This window comes from Canis lupus, chromosome 28, assembly GCF_011100685.1.
Source record: "Canis lupus familiaris isolate Mischka breed German Shepherd chromosome 28, alternate assembly UU_Cfam_GSD_1.0, whole genome shotgun sequence".
Lineage (NCBI taxonomy): Eukaryota > Metazoa > Chordata > Mammalia > Carnivora > Canidae > Canis > Canis lupus.
The window spans coordinates 14,486,920-14,508,698 of record NC_049249.1 but is presented as its reverse complement, the minus strand read 5'-3'; the positions used below and the strand labels follow the sequence as shown (position 1 = coordinate 14,508,698).

The window sequence follows — 21,779 nt, the reverse complement described above, 5'->3', positions numbered from 1 at the left end:
AGGTGGGGTAATAAAGAGGTAGGTAGTAGTAGGCATGGGTTCTGTCCTTTGGAGACAAAGACATGGTGAAAAGTATAGCTGATACTATTCATTCTACTAAATGAATAGTCTAATCGGAGAGTCCTAGGGATTTTCATGGGAGGGTTTTCAAAGAGGCCAAAACATGAGTTTGTTTTGATGAATAGGTGGGATTCAGATGAGAGAGGACTTTTCCAGAAAGAGGACAAGTGGGACCAAAGGCTCAGAAGCCAGGAAAAACAAGACATTTATGTCCCTCCTCATTGTATTAACTTCTTTTAAATGCTGTTGTCCAGGGTAACATATACATAATAATACAGCAAATTACGCTTTGTAATTTTGTAATTTTTTCCCTGTTTTACAGATGAGGAAACTGAGGTTCAGCAAGGTTTAATCTTTGCCCAAGGTCACCTACTAAAGAAATGGCAGAGACAGGGTTCAAATCCATTTTGTTGAAATCTAAGTCCAAAGGTCTTTCCACAGTATGTGCTGCTTGGTGGGGAATATAGTAAATAGGTCAGTTTGGATGTAATGGAAAGTTTCATGCTGGGGCATTGAGGATGGAGAGGGGTCCTGGGAAATCAGACTATTGAGTGCGAGGCAAAGAGGTTTATATTGACTACAGAGCCTACAAGTGGCAGAGGTCTCTGAGTAGCAGAGTGACATCACTAAAATTTATCCAGGATTTCCAAGTCCAAGGCTCTGTAGGCTCATAGACTATTTAAACTACTAATTGGACAGAAAAGGAGGGAGAAAGCTCCTTCCTTTATTCCTGGATGATTCCTACTCTTGAACTTTCTCCATTGTGTTATTCCTGGGTTTTTCTTAAATGCTTCTGCAATTTCTACCCCAGAGAGAGCATCATATTTCAGTAAGGAGCAGAGTGAAAGAGATTCAGATTGGTCCTGGATCCAGTAGTGAGCTCCAGTGATGAGAGTGCTCACACACAGACTCTTGTAACACCCAAGTACCACTGAACCAACCCTCCCAAATAAGAGGCTTCTACATTCTTTTCCTAAGCTGAAGGTTTCGATGTAGGTCAATGGTGAAAGGCGACTTGCTGGAGGGCTAACAGACAATACCCACTCTTTACATTGTGTGAGCGAATTTCTCAACTGATTAAGTAGTAGTTTGCTTGGGGTCTTTAAGTGTGTAGCAGCAGTGGTGATTCTTTCTGTCCTCCAATCCCTCTTTTTAATTGAATTTTAAATTGGATGTTGATCTTCAAAGCTTAAAAAAATGTGTATGTTCTATGACCCAGCAATATCACTGTTAAGAATTTATAAGCAAATTTAAAGTAAAGTCAAGAATGTGAATATGGAGCACTCACTCTTTGTAATGCCAAAAAATTGGAAACACTTAAGTTTCCAGGGGAATTGGTTGAGTAAATTATGGTACATCTTACTCAGTGGAATGCTATGCAGGCATTAAAATGATACTGTTGAAGAATATTTAACGGCATAGAAAAATGTCAAGGTTATATTAAGCTACAATTGAGGCCAATTTTTGATTTTTTAAAAGTATAGAATCCCTTCATACCTATTAGGGTGGCTTTAAAAAAAACCATAAACACCCAGAAAAAGAGTGTTGGTATGGATATGATGGAATTGGAACCCTTGTGCATTGCTGGTGGAAATGCAAACTAGTGTAGCCAACTGTGGAAAACAGTATGGAGGCTTCTCCAAAAATTAAACATAGAATTAGCATTTGAGGGATCCCTGGGTGGCGCAGTGGTTTGGCGCCTGCCTTTGGCCCAGGGCGCGATCCTGGAGACCCGGGATCGAATCCCACGTTGGGCTCCCAGTGCATGGAGCCTGCTTCTCCCTCTGCCTGTGTCTCTGCCTCTCTCTCTCTCTCTCTGTGTGACTATCATAAAAAAAAAAAAAAAAAGAATTAGCATTTGATCCAGCAATTCCACTTCTGGATATAGAGGAAGAACTGAAAGCAGGGATTCAAACAGCTATTTGTACACCAATGTTCATAGCAGCATTATTTGTAATAGCCAAAAGGTGGAAATAAACCAAGTGTCCGGGCAGCCCAGGTGGCTCAGCGGTTTAGCGCCGCCTTTAGCCCAGGGCCTGATCCTGGAGACCTGGGATCAAGTCCCACATTGGGCTCCCTGCATGGAGCCTGCTTCTCCCTCTGCCTGTGTCTCTGCCTCTCCCTCTCTCTCTCTCTTTCTGTGTCTCTCATGAATACATAAATTTTAAAAAAATCTAAACTGAGTGTCCATTGATGGATGAATGAATAAACAAAATGTACTGTATACATACAGTAGAAATTATTCAGCCTTTAAAATAAATGAAATTCTGGGGCACCTGGATGGTGCAGGTCTGCTAAGCATCTGCCTTTCGCTTAGGTCCTGATCTTGGGATCCTGGGATCAAGCCACACGTTGGGCTCCTTGGTCAGTTGGGAGCCTGCTTCTCCTTTTCCCTCTGTCCCTCCCTTGTTGCTTGTGCTCTCTCTCACTATCTTTTTTTTTTTCTCTCTCTCTCAAAAAAATAAATAAAGAAATAATCTTTAAAAAAATAAAAGAAGGGCAGCCCCGGTGGCACAGCGGTTTAGTGCCACCTGCAACCCAGGATGTGATCCTGGAGACCCGAGATCGAGTCCCATGTCAGGCTCCCTGCATGGAGCCTGCTTCTCCCTCTGCCTGTGTCTCTGCCTCTCTCTCTCTCTCTGTGTGTCTCTCATGAGTAAATAAATAAAAAATCTTAAAAAATAAAAAATAAATGAGATTCTGACCTATGCTACAACATAGATAACTGAAATAAACCATATACAAAAGGGCAAATAGCTGTATTATTACACTTATGTGAGGTACGGAGTAGTCAAATACATAGTGGCAGAAACTAGGTCAGTGGTTGCCAGTGGCTGGGGGAGGGAGAAATTGTTTATTGGGTACAGAGTTCCAGTTTGGGAAAATTGAGAAAGTTCTTCAGATAGGTGGTGGTAATGATTGCACAATTTTTTTTAGATTTTATTTCTTTATTAGAGTACACAAGCAGGGGAAGGGTCAGAGGGAGAAGCAGACTCCCCACTCAGTGGGGAGCCTGATGTGAGGCTTGATCCCAGGACCCCAGGATCATAACCTGAATCAAAGGCGTAGACACTTATCTGACTGAGCCACCCAGATGCCTGGATTGCACAACAATTTGAATATAGTTAATGACACTCAGCATAGTTATAAATAGTTAAAATGGTAAATTTTATTTTATGTATATATTTCCACAATAAAACAATTTTTAGAAAAGTATATATACAAAAGACTATGTGGAATGCTGGGTAGCAGATTATAGGTGATTTTATTTATTTTTACATATTCTCAATTTGGCTTTTAAAAATACTTTAAAAATTTTAAAAATTATTTTTAATTGTATGAGGATTACATATATATATCTTCTTTGTAAAAAAGTAAAACATTACAGATAAGATTAAAATCTCCTTAGATCACCTCCCTCAATCCCATACATACATCTACCTGACACATATATGGGGTTGTTTTATACATAGCATTTTCATAGTATAATTTGTCAACTTTTTTTCATTCAACATCATTCCTTAGATATGTTTTCATATCACTCATTTTCCAGTTTCACTCTTTCATTTTTAAAAAATTTTTAAATTTATGATAGACACACAGAGAGAGAGAAAGAGGTAGAGACACAGGAGGAGGGAGAAGCAGGCTCCATGCCCGAAAGCCCGACGTGGGACTCGATCCCGGGACTCCAGGATCGTGCCCTGGGCCAAAGGCAGGCGCCAAACCACTGAGCCACCCAGGGTCCCCAGTTTCACTCTTTGAAATGATTGCATATTATTCTACAGATGGACATGTTATGGTTTATTTGGCTAGTTGCCCATTGGTGAACATTTAGGTTGTTTAATTGTAGTTTTTGTTATTACAAACAATGTTGGGTGAACACAATTTATGTTTTTTAAAAGATTTTATTTATTCATGAGAGACAGAGAGAGAGAGAGACAAAAGCAGAGACACAGGCAGAGGGAGAAGCAGGCTCCATGCAGGGAGCCCAACGTGGGACTCGATCCTGAGTCTCCAGGATCAGGCCCTGGGCCAAAGGCAGTGCTAAACCACTAAGCCACCTGGGCTGCCCACAATTTATTTTTTTAAAATTGATTCTGATAGGGACACCTGGATGGCTCAGGGTGTGATCCTGGGCTCCTGGGATTGAGTCCTGCATCAGCCTCACTGGAAGGAGTCTGCTTTTCCCTCTGCCTATGTCTCTGCCTCTCTCTCTCTTTCTCTCATGAATAAATAAAAAAATCTTAAAAAATAAAATTGATTCTGATAAAGTATGTTGTACTCATAAAGAGAAAATATTTTAGGGGTTCCTGGGTGGCACTGTTGGTTAAGTGTTAGACTTGATTTTGGCTCAGGTTGTGATCTCAGAGTTGTGAGATAGAGTCCCGAGTTAGGCTCCATGCTGAGCAGGGAGTCCGCCTGAGATTCTCTCTGTCCCCATCTGTCTACCTCTCCCACCTGCTCATGTGTGCATGCATGCGTGCACATGCTCTCTCTCTCTCCCAAATAAATAAATCTTTATAAAGAGAAAGTATTTCAAAATAGTAAAACTATTGTTTTAGTTTGAGCTGGAATGAGAGCAGTGACTTTATTATTATTTTTTAAAGATTTTATTTATTTATGAGAGACACAGAGAGAGAGGCAGAGTCACAGGCAGAGTCACAGGCAGAGGGAGGAGCAGGCTCCACGCAGGGAGCCTGACGTGGGACTCGATCCCAGGACTCCAGGATCACACCCTGGGCTGAAGGCAGGCTCTAAACCGCTGAGCCACCCAGGGATCCCGAGAGCAGTGACTTTACTTCGGTGTGTGCACCCATATTCCTAGAGGCCAGGTGGCCCAAGATGCACATACACCCTTTCCCTGTTGATGTGTTAGGAAACTTGGCCTGTGTTTTTTGTTTCTTTTTTCTTACAGAATTCAGAATATTATAAACCCATCAACTCCCCAGCTTCCAGGATCCATATGAGAACCATAAAGACAAATGACTGCTACAGATAGGCATGGAATCCCAGTCCCTCTAAAACCTCAAATCAGAGAAACTGAGTCCTGGGAAGAGACTTCTCAGCTTGCAGAGGGGAGGAAGTGATGTAAGATATGGCCACCCTGTGGCACATCAGAATTCTCCAGTAGAACTGAGATTCTTTGATTCCTTGGATATACAACCACATTAGCTCCTGTCCCCACTAGATCTTCAGCTCTTACCTTTATACTTGGGATGCTGGAGATGATGGAATTAATGAGGAAATCAGCAAATTCCCAACACCTTCTACTTAGTACCATGTCATCTTTAACCGAAGGTGCAACTGAGTGTAAAATAAGTAAAGTTCGTGCATTTGCTAAAATGAATTACAACACAAAAGCTCTCCGGTTTAAAAAAAAGAAAAAGAAAAAAGGAATAGAAACTCCCCTCCCTCTAGCCTCCCCTCAAGCCTCTAATCTCATCTGTGAAAAAGAACTGTACTTTACTGTCCACAAAACAGTCTATTTTCAAAGTGAGAGGAGAATTGGTCCGTGAGGAGAGCCATCAGTAACTGGGGTTCATGAATTCCTGCTTGTTTATAGAAAGCAGTGACTGAGGATAGACACTTTGAAACCACCTGTGAAAGAATTAAAGACCAAGGGGGGCAAAACCCCCATCACAAACAGAATCTCACTGATCAAGTGTGAAAGAAAGGGAAGAAAGAAAAAGCCAAGTAGATCTTTGCAGGCAACCACTAGATGGACATAGAATTCAAAAACATTCTTTAGTGAGATCAAGGATGGCAGGCTTTGAAGCCTGGAGGGCTGGCGAGTCTCAGAACCGGCCTGGCCGTGGCAATCCCCGCACCGCCGCGCCCAGAGTCTTGCGCTTGCCGGAGTAAAGCATTTAAATTGGAACAATGTCAAATTTCACAGCTATCTTATGTCCAGTGACCTTACGGGACCCCGAGGGAAAGACAGATAGAAAATGATTGTTCTCAACACGTTCCTGAAAGCGAAGAAGTCACACAGGCACCCTCGAGAAACAACTTTTCAAAATGAAAACGCCCACAAACTCTCACTGGCCGGGCAGCAAGCGAGTCGTGCTTATTTATTTATTCATTTATTTGTTCTTTTTACTGAGGACTCGAATTCCTTACAGAACACCCGCAAAGATCAAGTTCCATCACTATGGCACATAAATTTGTGAAGATAATGTTATTGTGGGAAAAGAGGAGGTAACAACTCTCCTGAATTATTTAATCAATTTGAAACAGGTTTTATTGCTGTTATAAAGAAAGTGAGACATAAGTTCTGTCTGACAAATAAAGCCCTCCATACGCTATGTGAAAGAATAATTTGAGGACAAAGATGAGATCCCGAACCTCTGCTGTGTTTTTAGATAAGAATTTCAATGATCCTTCACATCCCCTAACTATGCCTAAGTGAATCATCTTAGGTTAATGGGTTTTTTTCTTTTAAAGGAAACAGACATTATAGATGTAGCTAAAATTCCCTTTTACCACTACCCTCAATCTCTTTTCCACACCTTCTGTCCCACAGGCAGCCATCACCATGAGTTTAAGATGTATAATTCTGTTCTCTTTTTTGTACCTTTACATACATATATGTGTTCCCTCAAGAGTTAAGATAGTTGTTTTTTGTGTTAATTTTTTTTCATAAATGGCATTATATTGTACATATTGCTTCAAAATTATTTATTTTGCTAATACACTCAACTTTATGTTTTCCCTACCTATCCAGGTATATGTTTCATTCTTTTTGGGGACTTAATGTTTTAAAGGAAGAAAGCAAGGAGGAGGAAATGTTTATTCACACCGGAACAGTTACATGTACCTATATGTTTCTGCCTATCTCTAATTAGGACCCTAATGTCAGGAGGATGTCTTGGAGGAAGGGCTACTTAAATTCAGTTTTTAAAAGAGATTAAAAAAAAAACCACTAAGTGACAAAGAATGTCATAGGGCATTTTAGAGATAACATTTAAAATAATTTCCTAAACTAATAATTGTGAGGTTTGCTATATGAACTTTCCTTCACTATTTGGAATATAGGTTCTATGGTTTTTGTTTTACATTTTGGCTAGATGAAAGTTTCACTGGGAAAGATGTTTAAAAAGGGATGCTATACTAATCAAGTCAAGATTAACTAAAGCCAGACAACTCAAGAAATTCTACAAAAAACTGTCGTTTAAATCCAACAGGTAGACACACATGCCAATTGCAAATGAAAGAATCTTTGATTAATGGGAGTTGATGTGTGCTGAATAAAATCCACCCCAAACCCAAAATGTGTTTGTAGTGTGAGATGAAGATATGGAGGTCACAAGTGAGTGCTGCTTATGTTAGTAATTTTAATTTTACCCCGTTGGAGCCCCTGTGTACAAAACTTGAGAAAGCAAGACCTTGATTTGCTCAGGTTTCTCTGAGGAGGAGCCGCAGAATCCTTGAAGCATGATTTGAAAAAGATGGATAAGATATTCCACCCAAAATTCAACATCACCTTTAATCTTGCCCTCTCCTCCTCTAATCCCTAGGTAATGTTTTGTGCTTCTTTTGCAGGAAAGCAATTTTGTTAATCACTTTAGCACCAATTCTTGCATCCCTGGCAATACTCAGAACTGCTTCCATCCAAGTCTTTGATGTGGGAAAGAAACACACACACTCTTTCACATGTAATCTGAAAACAATTCACCTCTTGCCAATGAATGCACAGCACTCCACTTTAATAGAGAGCAAGTTCTGTGGAGGTTTCTAATCCTTTCTGCCAAAGAAGAGAAGAGAGAGAATCACTCAGGTAGCCCAACCTCATTCAGGAGTTAAAATCACTTGGAATGTTTTGTAGTGTGTTGGGGGCTTTTTTTTAAAAAAAAATATTACTTGCTGAAGATTACTGCTCTCAGGGCAAATCAAAACAACTCAAGAAAAAAAGATAAAAAATAAAAAATAAAAAATAAAAAAAGATTCCCCATCCCCAACTCAAACAGGATATTCTTCTCAACCCAGATAACTCTTGATCTAAGTGTATTACAAGAAACCTGCTTTAATCCCTCAAAGCAATGGTGTTATAGATAAGTAGCGGTAACTCAGGTGGCTTAAATTCCAGAAATGTACAAAAGATTTGGTTGGAAACAAAACTAAAGAAGAAAGGAAGCTCAATCTGCATTGCTGTGACTTGAAGAGGTAAATTTAGGGCAGTAAAAATGCAAAGAATGACCCCTAAAAAAGAAATAGCCATAAAGTTCAGAATTGTCTTGATGGTCTTATTGGCTGCTTATAGTGTGTGTCTGAATGTGTATGTGCTTTTGGGGTGTGTTTGTGTAAGTGTTTGAAGACAGTGAAATTGTTTTACTGATTTCAGGATATGCTGGAGTTCATTTGAAAACTTACATACGTTTTACTGTAATACTACAACATTCTGAAGGTTTATTTCACAAATGATTTTCTTTCTCCTTTTATAATTTGTAGTTGAGTTCCAGTATTTTCTTTTTGCTCAGTCCTTTTTCCTAACATACCACTGCTGAGTTAAATGCAAGGGGATGGACTTTATTTTTTTTCCTTCTGTCAGTAATTACCATATTTTCACAGTCTGGGTATTCATTTTGATCTACTTTCTGACATCCCATTAACAGATTGCAAATTCCCCCTCCCTCTTGTCAACTATAGCTCTCTATTGCAAAATAATGGCAATTTCTTTCATTATGGCCTCTTCCATTTACCCAAAACATCCTTGAATATGCCCTTTTACTTTTTAAAGAGTGCCCCCTTTTAGAGGTATAGCTTATTATCTGATAGGTGATACATATAAATAAACATTCAGAAGGTATAAAATATGCCACCTAGGTCCCCTCCTTAGAAGCAAACATTGGTACTAGGTTTTTGTGTAACTTTCCAGAAATTTTTGGTGTACAAAAGCCAAAGCACATAAACGCAGTTCCCCCTACCCCCCCACCAAATGGCAATATATTCTACACACTCTTCGTATCTTGCTTTTTTTTTTTTTACTTAATGTATATAAGAGATGGTTCTATAACATTGTGAATGGTCTTCCTCACTTCTTTTATTTTTTTATTTTAAATTGATCTTCCTCATTCTTTTGCACAGTTGCTTAATATCCTATTCTACAGATGCTCCATGATTTATTTAAACAGTTTGGAATACATCCATTCTAAATGCTTCTATGTCAGTGGCTTGTTTCTTCACAGGTGGTATCTATAACTCTATCCTTGGTACTGTAAATAAGTGATTGAGTTGAAACGTGGAGGGCTTTTGAACAAATTTTCAGATTTATTTTCTAAACATTTAGAAGCTTAAAAAATTATCCAGACAGGGATCCCTGGCATGGCACAGCGGTTTAGCGCCTGCCTTTGGCCCAGGGCGCGATCCTGGAGACCTGGGATCAAATCCCACGTCGGGCTCCCGGTGCATGGAGCCTGCTTCTCCCTCTGTCTCTCTGTCTCTCTCTCTCTGTGTGTGTGTGTGTGTGACTATCATAAATTAAAAAAAAATTATCCAGACAGATATGGGTTTATAGTTTACGGAAAAAAAAAGCATTATGGAAGTTGTGTGATGCCAAGACTTTGAATGATTTTTTGAATTATTTCCTCTCAGTCTCATCATGGATCCCGCCTGGATTGTGTATTGACCTAACTGCTTAAACATTTAAAACTCAGTTTTTCATTGATTTTTCCTATATGGATTAACATAAGATTCTATATTGAGAATTTCCTTTCAATAGCTGATACGAACTTTAATTCTCTTAACCTATAAAATATTACTAAATATTGCTTCATATACCTTTTTTTTTTTTTTTAAAGACTGAGACACAGAGAGAGGCAGAGACACAAGCAGAGGGAGAAGCAGGCTCCATGCAGGGAGTCCGATGCGGGACTCAGTCCTGGGTCTCCGGGATCACGCCCTGAGCCAAAGGCAGATGCCCAACCACTGAGCCACCCAGGTGTCTCTGCTTCATATACCTTTAATTAAAAACCAATTCAAGGGATCCCTGGGTGGTGCAGCGGTTTAGTGCCTGCCTTTGGCCCAGGGCGTGATCCTGGAGACCCGGGATCCAGTCCCACATCGGGCTCCCTGCATGGGGCCTGCTTCTCCCTCTGCCTCTCTCTCTCTCTCTCTCTGTGTGACTATCATGAATAAATAAATAAAATCTTAAAAAAAAACCAAACCAATTCAACATGCTATCTCATGTATAACTTAAGACTTAAATCAGAGAAATCAGAACTTCTAGTTGACCTCAACTCTTTTGACAGAGCAAGGCAAGCTGTAGGGCCTGACCAGTGTGATTCCTCTCCTATTATTGAGTAGTCTAAGAGATGAAGATCTTGGGAAGCTATAGATTAGATCCCTGAAGCAGGAAGAGGTTCAAGCTAACCCCTGGGTTGTGCCACACATCCATCAAGATTGGTCATGCTTAAAGCATGCAGGAGCACCTGGGCAAAAATTTCTGTCTACTTATCGGTGGCTTCAAAGCACTTGGAGGCCCATGCCCTTGCCAAGTGAGGATTTGAACTTGTGACTATGCCTCACCAGGGCTGATATCTATGTGATTATGGTTTGCTTCTACTGTCAGACCAAGTTCAGTTTCAGTTTTTTCATGTATCTGTTTTGCTCCTGATTTAGGGGCTTCTATTGTAGATGTAAAGCTAAGCTTTTCTTTGCTCACTCTTACTGGGAGACTCTTCTGGCAGGAAGCCTGTCATCTGTTGTAAAGGAGAGCTGGTGTTGACTGGAAACAACAGAGTTGGTGGTCTGGTAGCCATTGTCCTGTGTTAGGAGCAGGTGGTCTCCCTAAAGCTCCATGTGTTTGGAAACTTCTCTGACCAGTGCTTGTGCTGCTAAAGGAAGATGAGCTCAAGCTGTACTTGTTTTCCAGGTCAATCTACTGAACCTGGGAAAATCCCCAGGGGCGAGCTTGGACCTCTTCCTGCTTTTCTCTCCATGGTGGATTTTAAACATAGGGGATTTTTTTCATTCATCTCTGCATTTGTGTTTGAAACAGCTGCTAGAGAAAAGAGAATAGGCACATTATATAGAATATATAATTTTTAAGGAGCAGTGACATAGGATTTCAAAGGATAACAATGCAGTTTTATTACAAAGGCCATAACTGCTCTTGGTGTAGTATATGAGCACATATATATATGTTCATATATATATACACATATATATATGATTTTTTTACTAAAGTAAAAACAAAAAACTTAAATAAGACCTATCCTTATTCCATTCACATTCGAACTTTTGTTCATATTTAGCAACTGAACACAACCCACCATCTGTTCAAAATAATTTAATTGAAACTCCAGAAAAGTTGCTTTTTTGTGTTTCTCTCTCTTGTAGAGGGAGAGTGGGGGGGGATGGGAAGAGGGAGAGAGAATCTCAAGCAGGCTCTACTCTCAGCATGGCCCCTTGCAGGCCACAGGGCTTGATATCATAACCCTGAGAGTATTACCTAAGCTGAATCAAGAGTTGGACACTTAACCGACTGAGCCACCAGGTGCCCCTGTATTTTCCTCATTTTTAACAGACCCCAAACCTAGGAGAAGATAAATAAATTATATCCTATGGTTTTATTCAGTGTAATGAGTGTCTCAGATGAAAAAATGTACCTGAAGTTAGGCATTCCTTTTTTTTTTTTTTTTAAGATTTATTTATTTGAGGGAGAGTGAAAGCGAGAGAGACCACAGGGGGAGAGGGAGAAGCAGACTTGCTGCTGAGTGGAGAGCCCAACCTAGGGGGCTCGCTCTCAGGACCGTGACCTGAGCTGAAGGCAGACTCTTTTTTTTTTTTTTTTTTTTAAGATTTCACTTATCCATTCATGATAGACAGAGAGAGAGAGAGAGGCAGAGACACAGGCAGAGGGAGAAGCAGGCTCCATGCTGGGAGCCCGGGACTCCAGGATTACGCCCTGGGCCAAAGGCAGGCGCAAACCGCTGAGCCACCCAGGGATCCCCTGAAAGCAGACTCTTAACCAGCTGAGTCACCTGGGTACTCCTGAAGTTAGGCATTCTTAAATAGTAATAATTATAGAATCATATATAAGAATTTCATATTTGACCTGGCGTTTTCTTTGAGAAGTACTGAAGATGATTCGTTTCTTTCTGGAGTTTAATTATCCCTCTTTTCATAGAAGAGAACTCATAAGATCATATTTGCAAGTATTCTATTTTTTTTTATTTTATTTTAGAGAGATAGGGGTAGCAGGGGACAGGCAGAGGGAGAGAGAATCCCAGGCAGATTCTGGCTGAGTACGGAGCCCCACTCAGGGCTCAATTTTACAATCCTGAGATCGTGACCTGAGCCAAAACCAAGAGTCAGTTCTCAACTGATTATACCAGCTAGACACCCCACATGTATTGTCTTAATGATGACCTTATTTTTATTTATCTATGTATGTATGTGTATTTGTTATAAGTATATATTTATTTATTTAAAGAAATTCCCAGTTGATCATGAAAATTTCACAAGATTTTGTGGTTTCCTTCATCTTTGAGTTTCATATCTTCCATCATCTTGTGCCAAATGAGTCCTGCTGAAAGAGGTCAGGAAAACAACAAATTCTGATGCCACATTGCAACAGGGGAATTTTTCTTATCCTAATGCTGATGGTGTACTCTCTATCAAAATCTATTTGAAAATCACCTATTGACATGAAGAAGGCTATCTCAGACTAAAGTTAACATTACTTAACTGGCAAATCTGAAAATCTGTTTCCTCTTTCCCACAGTTATATTTTATATTTGTATCCTGCCAACCCCCTTACTTATTCTCCTACCCATTGTAGACACGGAGTTCTTAAATTTTTCATATGTATGTGTATATTTACATTACATATGTTTGAGTATTTATATATCATTTCTATAAAAATTGGTGCTTGGAAATGTCTGTTTTCTCACAGTTGAAAAGTTAGAACAGTATCTTGGAATGATATATGTCCTTTTGGAAAATCAATTTTTCTGGTACAGCTGTTAATTTGGGTGACTAGAGCTCTTAAGCAGAGGTTTTGTTGGAGATGACCTATAGGACATTAATTTTACTTTTTTGATTGCACTAGGGGTGACAGGATAGTTTCATATCAGGAATCTCTATCATTCAGGAAACAGTGCTTTCACATGCATTACAATTTTTGCAAAGATTTTCTGTAAAAGTCACAAAAGGCTCAAATGAACTTAAAAAAACCCTTTAATTTGTAGAACAGATTTAGATTACAGAATAATTGTGGTGCCAGTATAGAGAGTTCCTATAGACTTCCATTACCAACATCTGACAATAGTATTGTGCATTTGTAACGATTAATGGACTGATCAGAATCCCTCAGTTTTTACTTAATGTCCCTTTTCTTTTTTGCTCCAGGACAACCCATTACATTTAGTTGTCATATCTCCTTTGGCACCTCTTTGCTGTGACAATTTCTCAGACTTCCATTGTTTTTGATGATCTTGACATTTTTGAGGAACACTGGTCAGGTAGTTTGTAGAATGTCTGTCAATTGGGATTTCTCTGTTTTTTTGTTTGTTTGTTTTTTGTTTTTTTTTCATTATTTAACTGGGATAATAGGTTTTGGGGAGGAAGGCCACAGAGGTAAAGTACCATTTTCATCATGATATATCAAGGGTACCTACCATCAACATGACTTATCACTGTTGATGTTGACCTTGATTACCTGGCTGAAATTGTGTTAGCTTTCTCCACTGTAAAGTTACTCTCCCCCGCCTTTCTGTATTGTACTCTTTAGAAGGAATCACTATGTGCAGCCCTCACTTTAGGCATGGGGGTAGGTGAGAGTTATGGTCTGCCTTGGTGGAGATGAAGTATAACACAAATTATTAGGAATTCTCCTGCATGGGTAATGTGTAAAATGAACTTTAATATTAAAATGAACTAATTTAATTAAATTATTCCTTACACTTAGATGTAAGTACTTCTTAGGATTTTTCAAAAACTGATTATTTATGTAATACATGTTCATTGCAAAAGACTTAGAAAATGCAGAAAAGTGTAAAGCAGCAGCAAAAAGAACTATCCATGATTCTGGATCTCATAAGCATCCATTTCTAGCATTTAGTCATATTTCCTTCTGTTTTTTTTCTGCATAATTATTTTAAACAGTACTTTATCATTTATTTATCTTTATTTAAATTCAATTTAGTTAACATATAGTGTATTATTAGTTTCAGGGGTAGAATTCAGTTGCATATAACACCCAGTGCTCATTAGATCAATGCCCATCCCCCAATTACCTTAAAATTATTTCATATGAAATAAAAATATTTTATCTTACTATGACAAAGGGAGGCAGCGGTTTAGCACTGCCTTCAGCCCAGGGCATGATCCTGGAGACCAGGGAACAAGTCCCACGTCGGGCTCTCTGCATGGAGCCTGCTTCTCCCTCTGCCGGTGTCTCTGCTTCACTCTGTGTGTGTCTCTCATGAATAAATAAAATATTTTTTTAAAAATGAATATGACAAAGACAGTGAATTCATAAAAAAAGATCTTGGTAGTATTTAGCATGATGAACATAAACTACCAACCTGATAATTCTTTTTTTATTTATCTTTTATTTTTTTATTTATGATAGTCACACAGAGAGAGAGAGGCAGAGACACAGGCAGAGGGAGAAGCAGGCTCCATGCACCGGGAGCCCGACGTGGGATTCGATCCCGGGTCTCCAGGATCGCACCCTGGGCCAAAGGCAGGTGCCAAACTGCTGCGCCACCCAGGGATCCCCCAACCTGATAATTTCTGAAAAGAAAACTAGACTCCATTCTTCTATTTGTGAGATGCTCACATGTTTATAGATACAGTATTCACTATTAGGCTTCTTATTTCTTCTCATTTCTGATAGTCTAATTTATTTTTTATTTTGCTAATACATGATACACATTTTAAATGGAATAAATAAAGTTTAGTGAAACAGGTCGCTAGTTAACTCTGGTAATAAATTATGTTTCAAATCTCCAACTTTCTTGTTGCATGGTGTGTTTGGACTCATGACAACTCTATTTTCTCTTTGAGAGACTTTATTGATTATGTAAAGGTGAGATATACCTCTTATTAAAAAATCGTGGAATACAGAAAAGTACAAAGCAAATTCCAAAAATTCTATTACCTAGAAATAATCATTATTTTTCAAAAAATTTTTATTTGAGGGATGCCTGGGTGGCTCAGTCAATTACTCTTGATTTCAGCTCAGGTCTTGATCTCAAGGTTGTGAGTTCAAGGCCTGTGATGGGTTCCATGCTGGGCCTGAAGCTTAGTTTAATTTTTTTTTTTTTTTTTTTTTTTTTCAGGACGCTTGGGTGGCTCAGTGGTTGAGCATCTGCCTTTGGCTCAGGGAATGATCCCGGAGTCCCAGGATCTGGTTCCACAATGGGCTCCCTGCATGGAGCCTGCTTCTCCCTCTGCTTATGTCTCTGCCTCTCTCTCTGTGTCTCTCATGAATAAATAAATAAAATCTTAAATTTTTTTTTCATTTGGGTATAGTTGACCACAATGTTACATTAATTTCAGGTGTACAACATTTTGATTCAACTTCTTTATATGTTATGCCATGCTTATACAAGTATAGCTACCATCTGTCACTACACAACACTATTCCAATATCATTGATCATATTATTTATGCTGTGCCTTTTATTCCTGTGACTGATTTATTTCATAACTGGAAGCCTGTGTCTCCCACTCTCCTTCACCCATTCTGCCTAGCTCCCTACCCCTCCCCTCTGGCAACCACTAGTTCTCTGTATTTATAGGTCTGATTCTACCTTTTGTTTGTTCATTTGTTTTGTTTTTTAGAGTTCATATATGAGTGAAATCATATGGTATTTGTCTATCTCAGTCTGGCTTATTTTACTTAGTATAATACTCTCTAGGTCCATCCATGTTGCTGCAAATGGCACGATATCATCCTTTTTATGGCTACATAATATTCCAGCATGTGTATATCTGTGTGTGTGTGTTTGTATACATATACCACATCTTTCTTATCTATTCATGTATCAATGGACACTTGGTTGTTTCTATATTTTGGCTATTGTAAATAATGCTGCAGTAAACATAGGGGTACATATATCTTTCAAATTAGTGTTTTGTTTCCTTTAGGTAAATACCCATTAGTGGAATTATTGGCTCATATGGTATCGAAATAACCATTATTAACATCATTTCACAAAATCTTCCTTCACATATTTACAAGTAGGAATACATTTATTTTTAAAAAGGCTCATATAATATGTATCACATATATATTGTTACTTAAATTTAACAGAAGAAAATTAAGCTGAAGCAAATTACTAAATTTAGTTTAATTTTTTTTCTTTGCAAGATAAATTAGTTCCTACAAGTCCTTTTAAATTTTTGCAGAAATTATGAAGAGGCTGTAGATCTGTATAGTTAACTCTTAAAAAATAATGGAGATAAGAAAGGAGCTTTAACTGCTTAGAAGCAGCTTTTATTTAGGTACCAGAACTGCTTGATGGCCAGAGGTAAAGTATAATATTAAGTGTGTCTTTATCAGTTGCAAGGGATCTCAGAGGACACTGAAATGTCTTATTCCATTTTCTGCTGTGTATGGCAAAGGCCTGGTTCAGGATAGCTTTGAGGTTAGACTGCCGGTTAGGAACCATGTGACCATAGGCCTCAGTCTCATCTCCTGTTAAAAAACTGGGTTAATAGTATCTTTCTCATGTGATTGTTGATAGGAATAAGACAATACATGGAAAGCTCTTATATACTTAATAAAATAAGCTATTATTTTTTTAAAAGATTTTTATTTATTTATTCATGAGAGACAGAGATGCAGGCAGAGGGAGAGGCAGGCTCCATGCAGGAAGCCCGACATGGGACTCGATCCCAGGTCCCCAGGATCACACCCTGGGCTGAAGGCGGTGCTAAACCGCTGAGCCACCCAGGCTGCCCAATATAAACTATTATTATACAAGAATAATGGTGAACATCTGAATCACTGTATGCCATTGAAAACTGTCATTCACAAAATAATCCCTTTCTCTCTAATTCATCTCAATAATTCCTTCCCCTGTTAAATCTGCCTATTCCTAAGGCTAGGGCCCTGAATGTTAACCAGTGGGTACATGGGTTCCTGTCTGAAACTGCCACCTCTGTTTATAAGAATGGACAGAACACACAATTTTAGTGTTTTTATAATCCTAAGTATACATTATGTATTACCTATAACAGCAATAGTCACTACTATTTGCGTCACTTACATGGACACATATAAAGAACTTTACACTTAAAAATCCTCTTTAAAAGTAAATAATTTAGTGTTTCTAAATACCTAGTATAAAATTCATATTGAGTCTTAAGTTTTTATAATTCCATGTTTCTGGTATTCTAAGTTTAGTGTAATGCTCTCAGTTTGCTTATTACTATGCAAATCAAAATTTTTAATAAAAAGCTTTATGAAAATAAAGGTACATTTCACCTTCCATTATTTTATTATGATTGCTTCCTGAATTTGAACTTCAAGGAAGTTGGTGACTTTTCTTAAAGATATTTTAAAGTCCACTCTACTCTATCTCTCTTTTATGGGGCTATTTATATATTTATTTTCTTGGATAGTAAAATGCTATTCAGGTACTCCATGGACATATACATTTACTTTCATTATAAACCCATCTTTCAGCCATAGTTGATTTTTTTAGGTACTCTGTCCCCAAAAAAGAATCTTGAAAGTAAAAATTGTAGCTGCTTCTCTGAGCTAAGACTATAGTTTTGGGTTTCTTTTCATGCTTAGGACTTTAGGGATACACATCACCACCAAGTACCAGAATATATGCCAATTTTCCATTTTGGCGCTCCTTTCTACATGGTGAATAGGCTTTTTTTTTTTTTTTTTTTTTTTTTTGTAAATCATTAAACTATAATTAGTTCAAACAGTTCACTTGATCTCTAGTTTGGGTGTGAAAGAGGATGATTTGTTTTTGAATGATGGTGTAGTTTCTCCATCAATGAAAGTAACATAGGGTAAAGAGCAAGTTACATTTGTGTGAGGGTGGGTTTTAAGACTGACTTGATATATGTTGGGTTAATTAATTTTTTGTGCCTTCAAGTACTCCAGTAAAAACTAGGTCATGTGCATAAACTCAGCTCTACTCTAAAGAGGAATGGTTAAAAAATAATCAAAGAGTAAGAAATTACAAATATGTCTAATCTGAACACAAAACGTAGGAACCATACGCTGTATTCATCTGCCTTCCTTCCACTATGGCTCATGGTACACAAATGTAGCAAAATCAAATGTTGAGTTGATGACTTTACCTCAATTTGCAGCATTCCTACCTCAAGCCTTCTAACAGTATGATACTATGATCTTTAAGAAATGGTTTAAATAGTTGTACTGGAATGTCATATCAAATATTGCTTTTATTTAAGTAAACCACTGGCAGGAGTTTAGAAATCTTTTTCTACTCAAAGCCTTTGTTGTTGTTGGTTTTTTTTTTTGGGGGGGGGTAAGGGTATTTTTTTGTAACAGGATTTGACCTGTAACTATTATTGAGAATTTTCTTAAAGGAGTTCAAAGCATTTTACAGGGATCATCTCATTTATCCCTCGAAAGTAAGGCAGAGGCATTATCTCCACTATAAACTGAGAACACTAAAAGGCCAAATAGGTGGGGTTTTTGTTGTTGTTTTGCTAAGATCAAAAAGTAATTCTAGGGCAAAGCCAGATTCCGGTCTGACCTTGTTACATGATGCTTCTGCAGCACCATAATGCAATGTAGTATCTTCCTAGGTATCCCCTTGGCTATCCTAGATATTGAATAATTTCCAGAGTTGATTTCTGATTCATTCTTGCTCCCTGAAAATGGGTCTTAAGATGTAAATACAAAATAAAACCCTCAAATAGGATTTGGGGTACAGGTTACACAGGGATAGAGTCATCTTCCTCTCTCCCAAATCTTACTGCCTAGTTCAGTGCTATATATAGAAAACTAATTGGGGCCATAAATGCAAGTTACATGTATAAGTTTATTTTTTAAAGATTTATTTACTTATTTATTTGGAGCATGGGCAAGCAGGGGGAGGGGCAGAGGGCGAGAGAATCTCAAATGGACTCCCCACTGAGCACAGAGCCTGATGGAGACTCCATCTCACAACCCTGAGATCAAATCTGAGCCCAAATCAGGAGTCGATGCTCAAATGACTAAGTCACCCAGGTGCCTCTATAATTTTAAATTACCTAGTAGTTACATTAAAATCTATTTTATTTACCCAGTATATCAAAAATCTTATCACTTCAACATGTAATATAAAGTATTAACATGATTAACATTTTTTTCTTTTTTTTTATTTTTTTTTAATTTTTATTTATTTATGATAGTCACACAGAGAGAGAGAGAGAGAGGCAGAGACACAGGCAGAGGGAGAAGCAGGCTCCATGCACCGGGAGCCCGATGTGGGATTCGATCCCGGGACTCCAGGATCGCGCCCTGGGCCAAAGGCAGGCGCCAAACCACTGCGCCACCCAGGGATCCCAACATTCTTTTTCTTATGTAAGTCTTCAAAATCTGGTGTATATTTCACATAGCACACCTCAGTTTGGACCAGGCACATTTTTTTTTTATTATTAAAAAAAAATTTATTCATGAGAGACACAGAGAGAGACACATACACAGGTAGAGGGAGAAGCAGGCTCCATGCAGGGAGCCCCACGTGGGACTCAATCCCGGGGACTCCAGGATCACGCCCTGGGCCAAAGGCAAGCGCTAAGCCACCCAGGTGTCCCACGGATCAGGCACATTTCAAATGCCCAATAGTTACAGTTACTAACGCGACGTGTTGGATAGCACCTCTAGACTTCACTAGGGTTTTCTTAGCGCTCTCTTGAATGGTGCCCTTGTGAATGGTATGGGTGGTGTGGGGGAAGGACTCCTGGGTGACCTTGGAGAATCTATCTGCACTTCTATGGGGTGACTAGTAAGAAGCCCCTGCCTTTGCCATTTCCTGATAACATCACAGGGGAGTTTTGGATTCAGGATCTAGAGGACTGCAGCCTCCTGAAATGCCTAAAACAGCAGCTCTCTGTCGGGACCAGGTTCCTATCCAGGCTAAGAAAAATGCCAAGTTCCAGGGCTGCGATTTTATGGGGCCCTGGGGGGTGGCCTGTAGAAAGGAGGCATCACCCAAGGAAGAGGAGGGCTTCTAGAGGGGGAAGGCCACAGAAGTGCATGCTTCTTGAGGGCAGAGACACTAACTAGGCAGATTTGTGGAAGTTGGACGCTCTTCTTGGGGCCTTGGCCGGCCCGCAGCGGGCCTCACATGCCAGACGAGTGAACGCATGTGCTTCCCCGCAGGGCTCCCGGCGGCCCCGCTGATGGGGGAGGGGGTCTGCTCCCTGGCTCGGCCCGGCCCGCACCGACTCCACGGCCGCGGGTGTGAGGGGCGGGCCCAGGTCTCGGCCCGCGCCGCCCCATGTGACCCGGTCCGACATGGTGTCGCCTCCTCCCGGGGCGGCGGCGGCGGCGGCGGCGGCGGCGGCGGCGGCGGCTCGGCTCTGCTTGGGGCCGGGCCCGCGGCCGCTCATGGGCAGCCAAGGCCCCCCGGGGCCGCCTGGGAACCGCGGGCCCGGAGAGGGAGAGGGCGGGGAGGCGAGGAAACTGCAGGAAGGGAGGGTCTCGAGGGGGAAGCGAAGGAAGGGGAAGGGGAAGGGAAAAGCGGGAGCCGGGCAGGGCGGAAGAGGAAGCGGGGCGGAAGGGAAGCCGGGGCTGCAGAAAGCGAAGGAGGCAGCGGGGCTGGGGGCCGAGGCGGGAGCGAGGGCAGGCCCGGAGGAGGAAGGACAGGGAGGCGGAAGCGTGGAGGAAGGGGCGAGAAGGATCGTGCGGGGAGATGCGGGGAGCGCAGGGGCGGGCAAGGAGGCCAGAGGAAGAGGTGATGGGAAGAAGGGGGAATGGAGAGCCAGGCCTGGGCGGCAGGAGGACGCGAGGCCGGGCAGAGCGCAGGGACGAGGGGGTCAGGCTTGGGGCTGCATCGCGGGGGCAGGGACGGCGGGGGTGGCCATGGCGGCCGCAGCCGAGGAGGAGGCGGCAGCCCGGGAGCCGGCCGGCCGCCCAGCTGCGGGGCCAGCGCTCTTGCGCCTGCCGGAGGAGCTGCTGCTGCTCATCTGCTCCTACCTGGACATGCGGGCCCTCGGCCGCCTGGCGCAGGTGTGCCGCTGGCTGCGGCGCTTCACCGGCTGCGACCTGCTCTGGCGCCGGATAGCCCGGGCCTCGCTCAACTCCGGCTTCACGCGGCTCGGCACCGACCTGTAAGCGCCCGCTCACCCGCCCGCTCCCCGCCCCGGGCCGGCCCGCGTCCCGGGAAAGGGCGGGGCGCCGCGGCCTGGTCGGCCCTGGGTTGTGTCGCACCCCGGATGCCTGCCGAGGCCCAGAGCCGGCCTCGGCCGGACCCCTCCCCGCGCCCCTCTCCGGTCGGAGGCCCCCCCTCCCGTCGGAGGAAGCCTCCCAGGAGCATCCCTCAGTCGGCACCCTCCCTGGGCGGCTTGTCACAATGAGCCATCTTAAGCACTGCCTTCAGCTTGTAACTGTGTCGTCCCTCGGTGCCTCAGTCCCCGCAGGAGCCAGGCTCGTCTGCGGCTTCGGACGCCTCCTCGGGGCCAGGTGTAGGACCCACCGCCACTATGTGGCCTGTCCCGACGTCTTTGTGGACATTCATCCGCTCACCCTCTGCTGAAGGTGGTTAGGCTGCAGGGCTCAGATAGAATCGA

General features: G+C 41.2%; 1 protein-coding gene and 1 long non-coding RNA gene across 3 annotated transcripts in view; one reads left to right on the top strand and one right to left on the bottom strand.

Moving 5' to 3' along the window:
* LOC119866577 overlaps positions 1-21,426 on the bottom strand; it is a 38,268-nt gene extending 16,842 nt beyond the window's left edge. Inside the window, exon 1 of the long non-coding RNA XR_005380520.1 lies at positions 21,187-21,426. This is a non-coding gene — a long non-coding RNA (uncharacterized LOC119866577). The remainder of the gene's footprint in view (positions 1-21,186) is intronic.
* The window catches only part of FBXW4 (F-box and WD repeat domain containing 4), a 116,840-nt gene that overhangs the window by 14,420 nt on the left and 80,641 nt on the right, over positions 1-21,779 (top strand). The window contains exon 1 of one of the 2 annotated variants that reach the window (XM_038578579.1): positions 20,584-21,320. The exons of the other annotated variant lie outside the window; for it this stretch is intronic. Within the exon in view, the coding sequence (XP_038434507.1) occupies positions 20,599-21,320 (722 nt within the window). The 5' untranslated portion in view covers positions 20,584-20,598. Of the gene's footprint in view, positions 1-20,583; positions 21,321-21,779 lie in introns of those variants that run through there. 2 annotated transcript variants of the gene reach the window in all.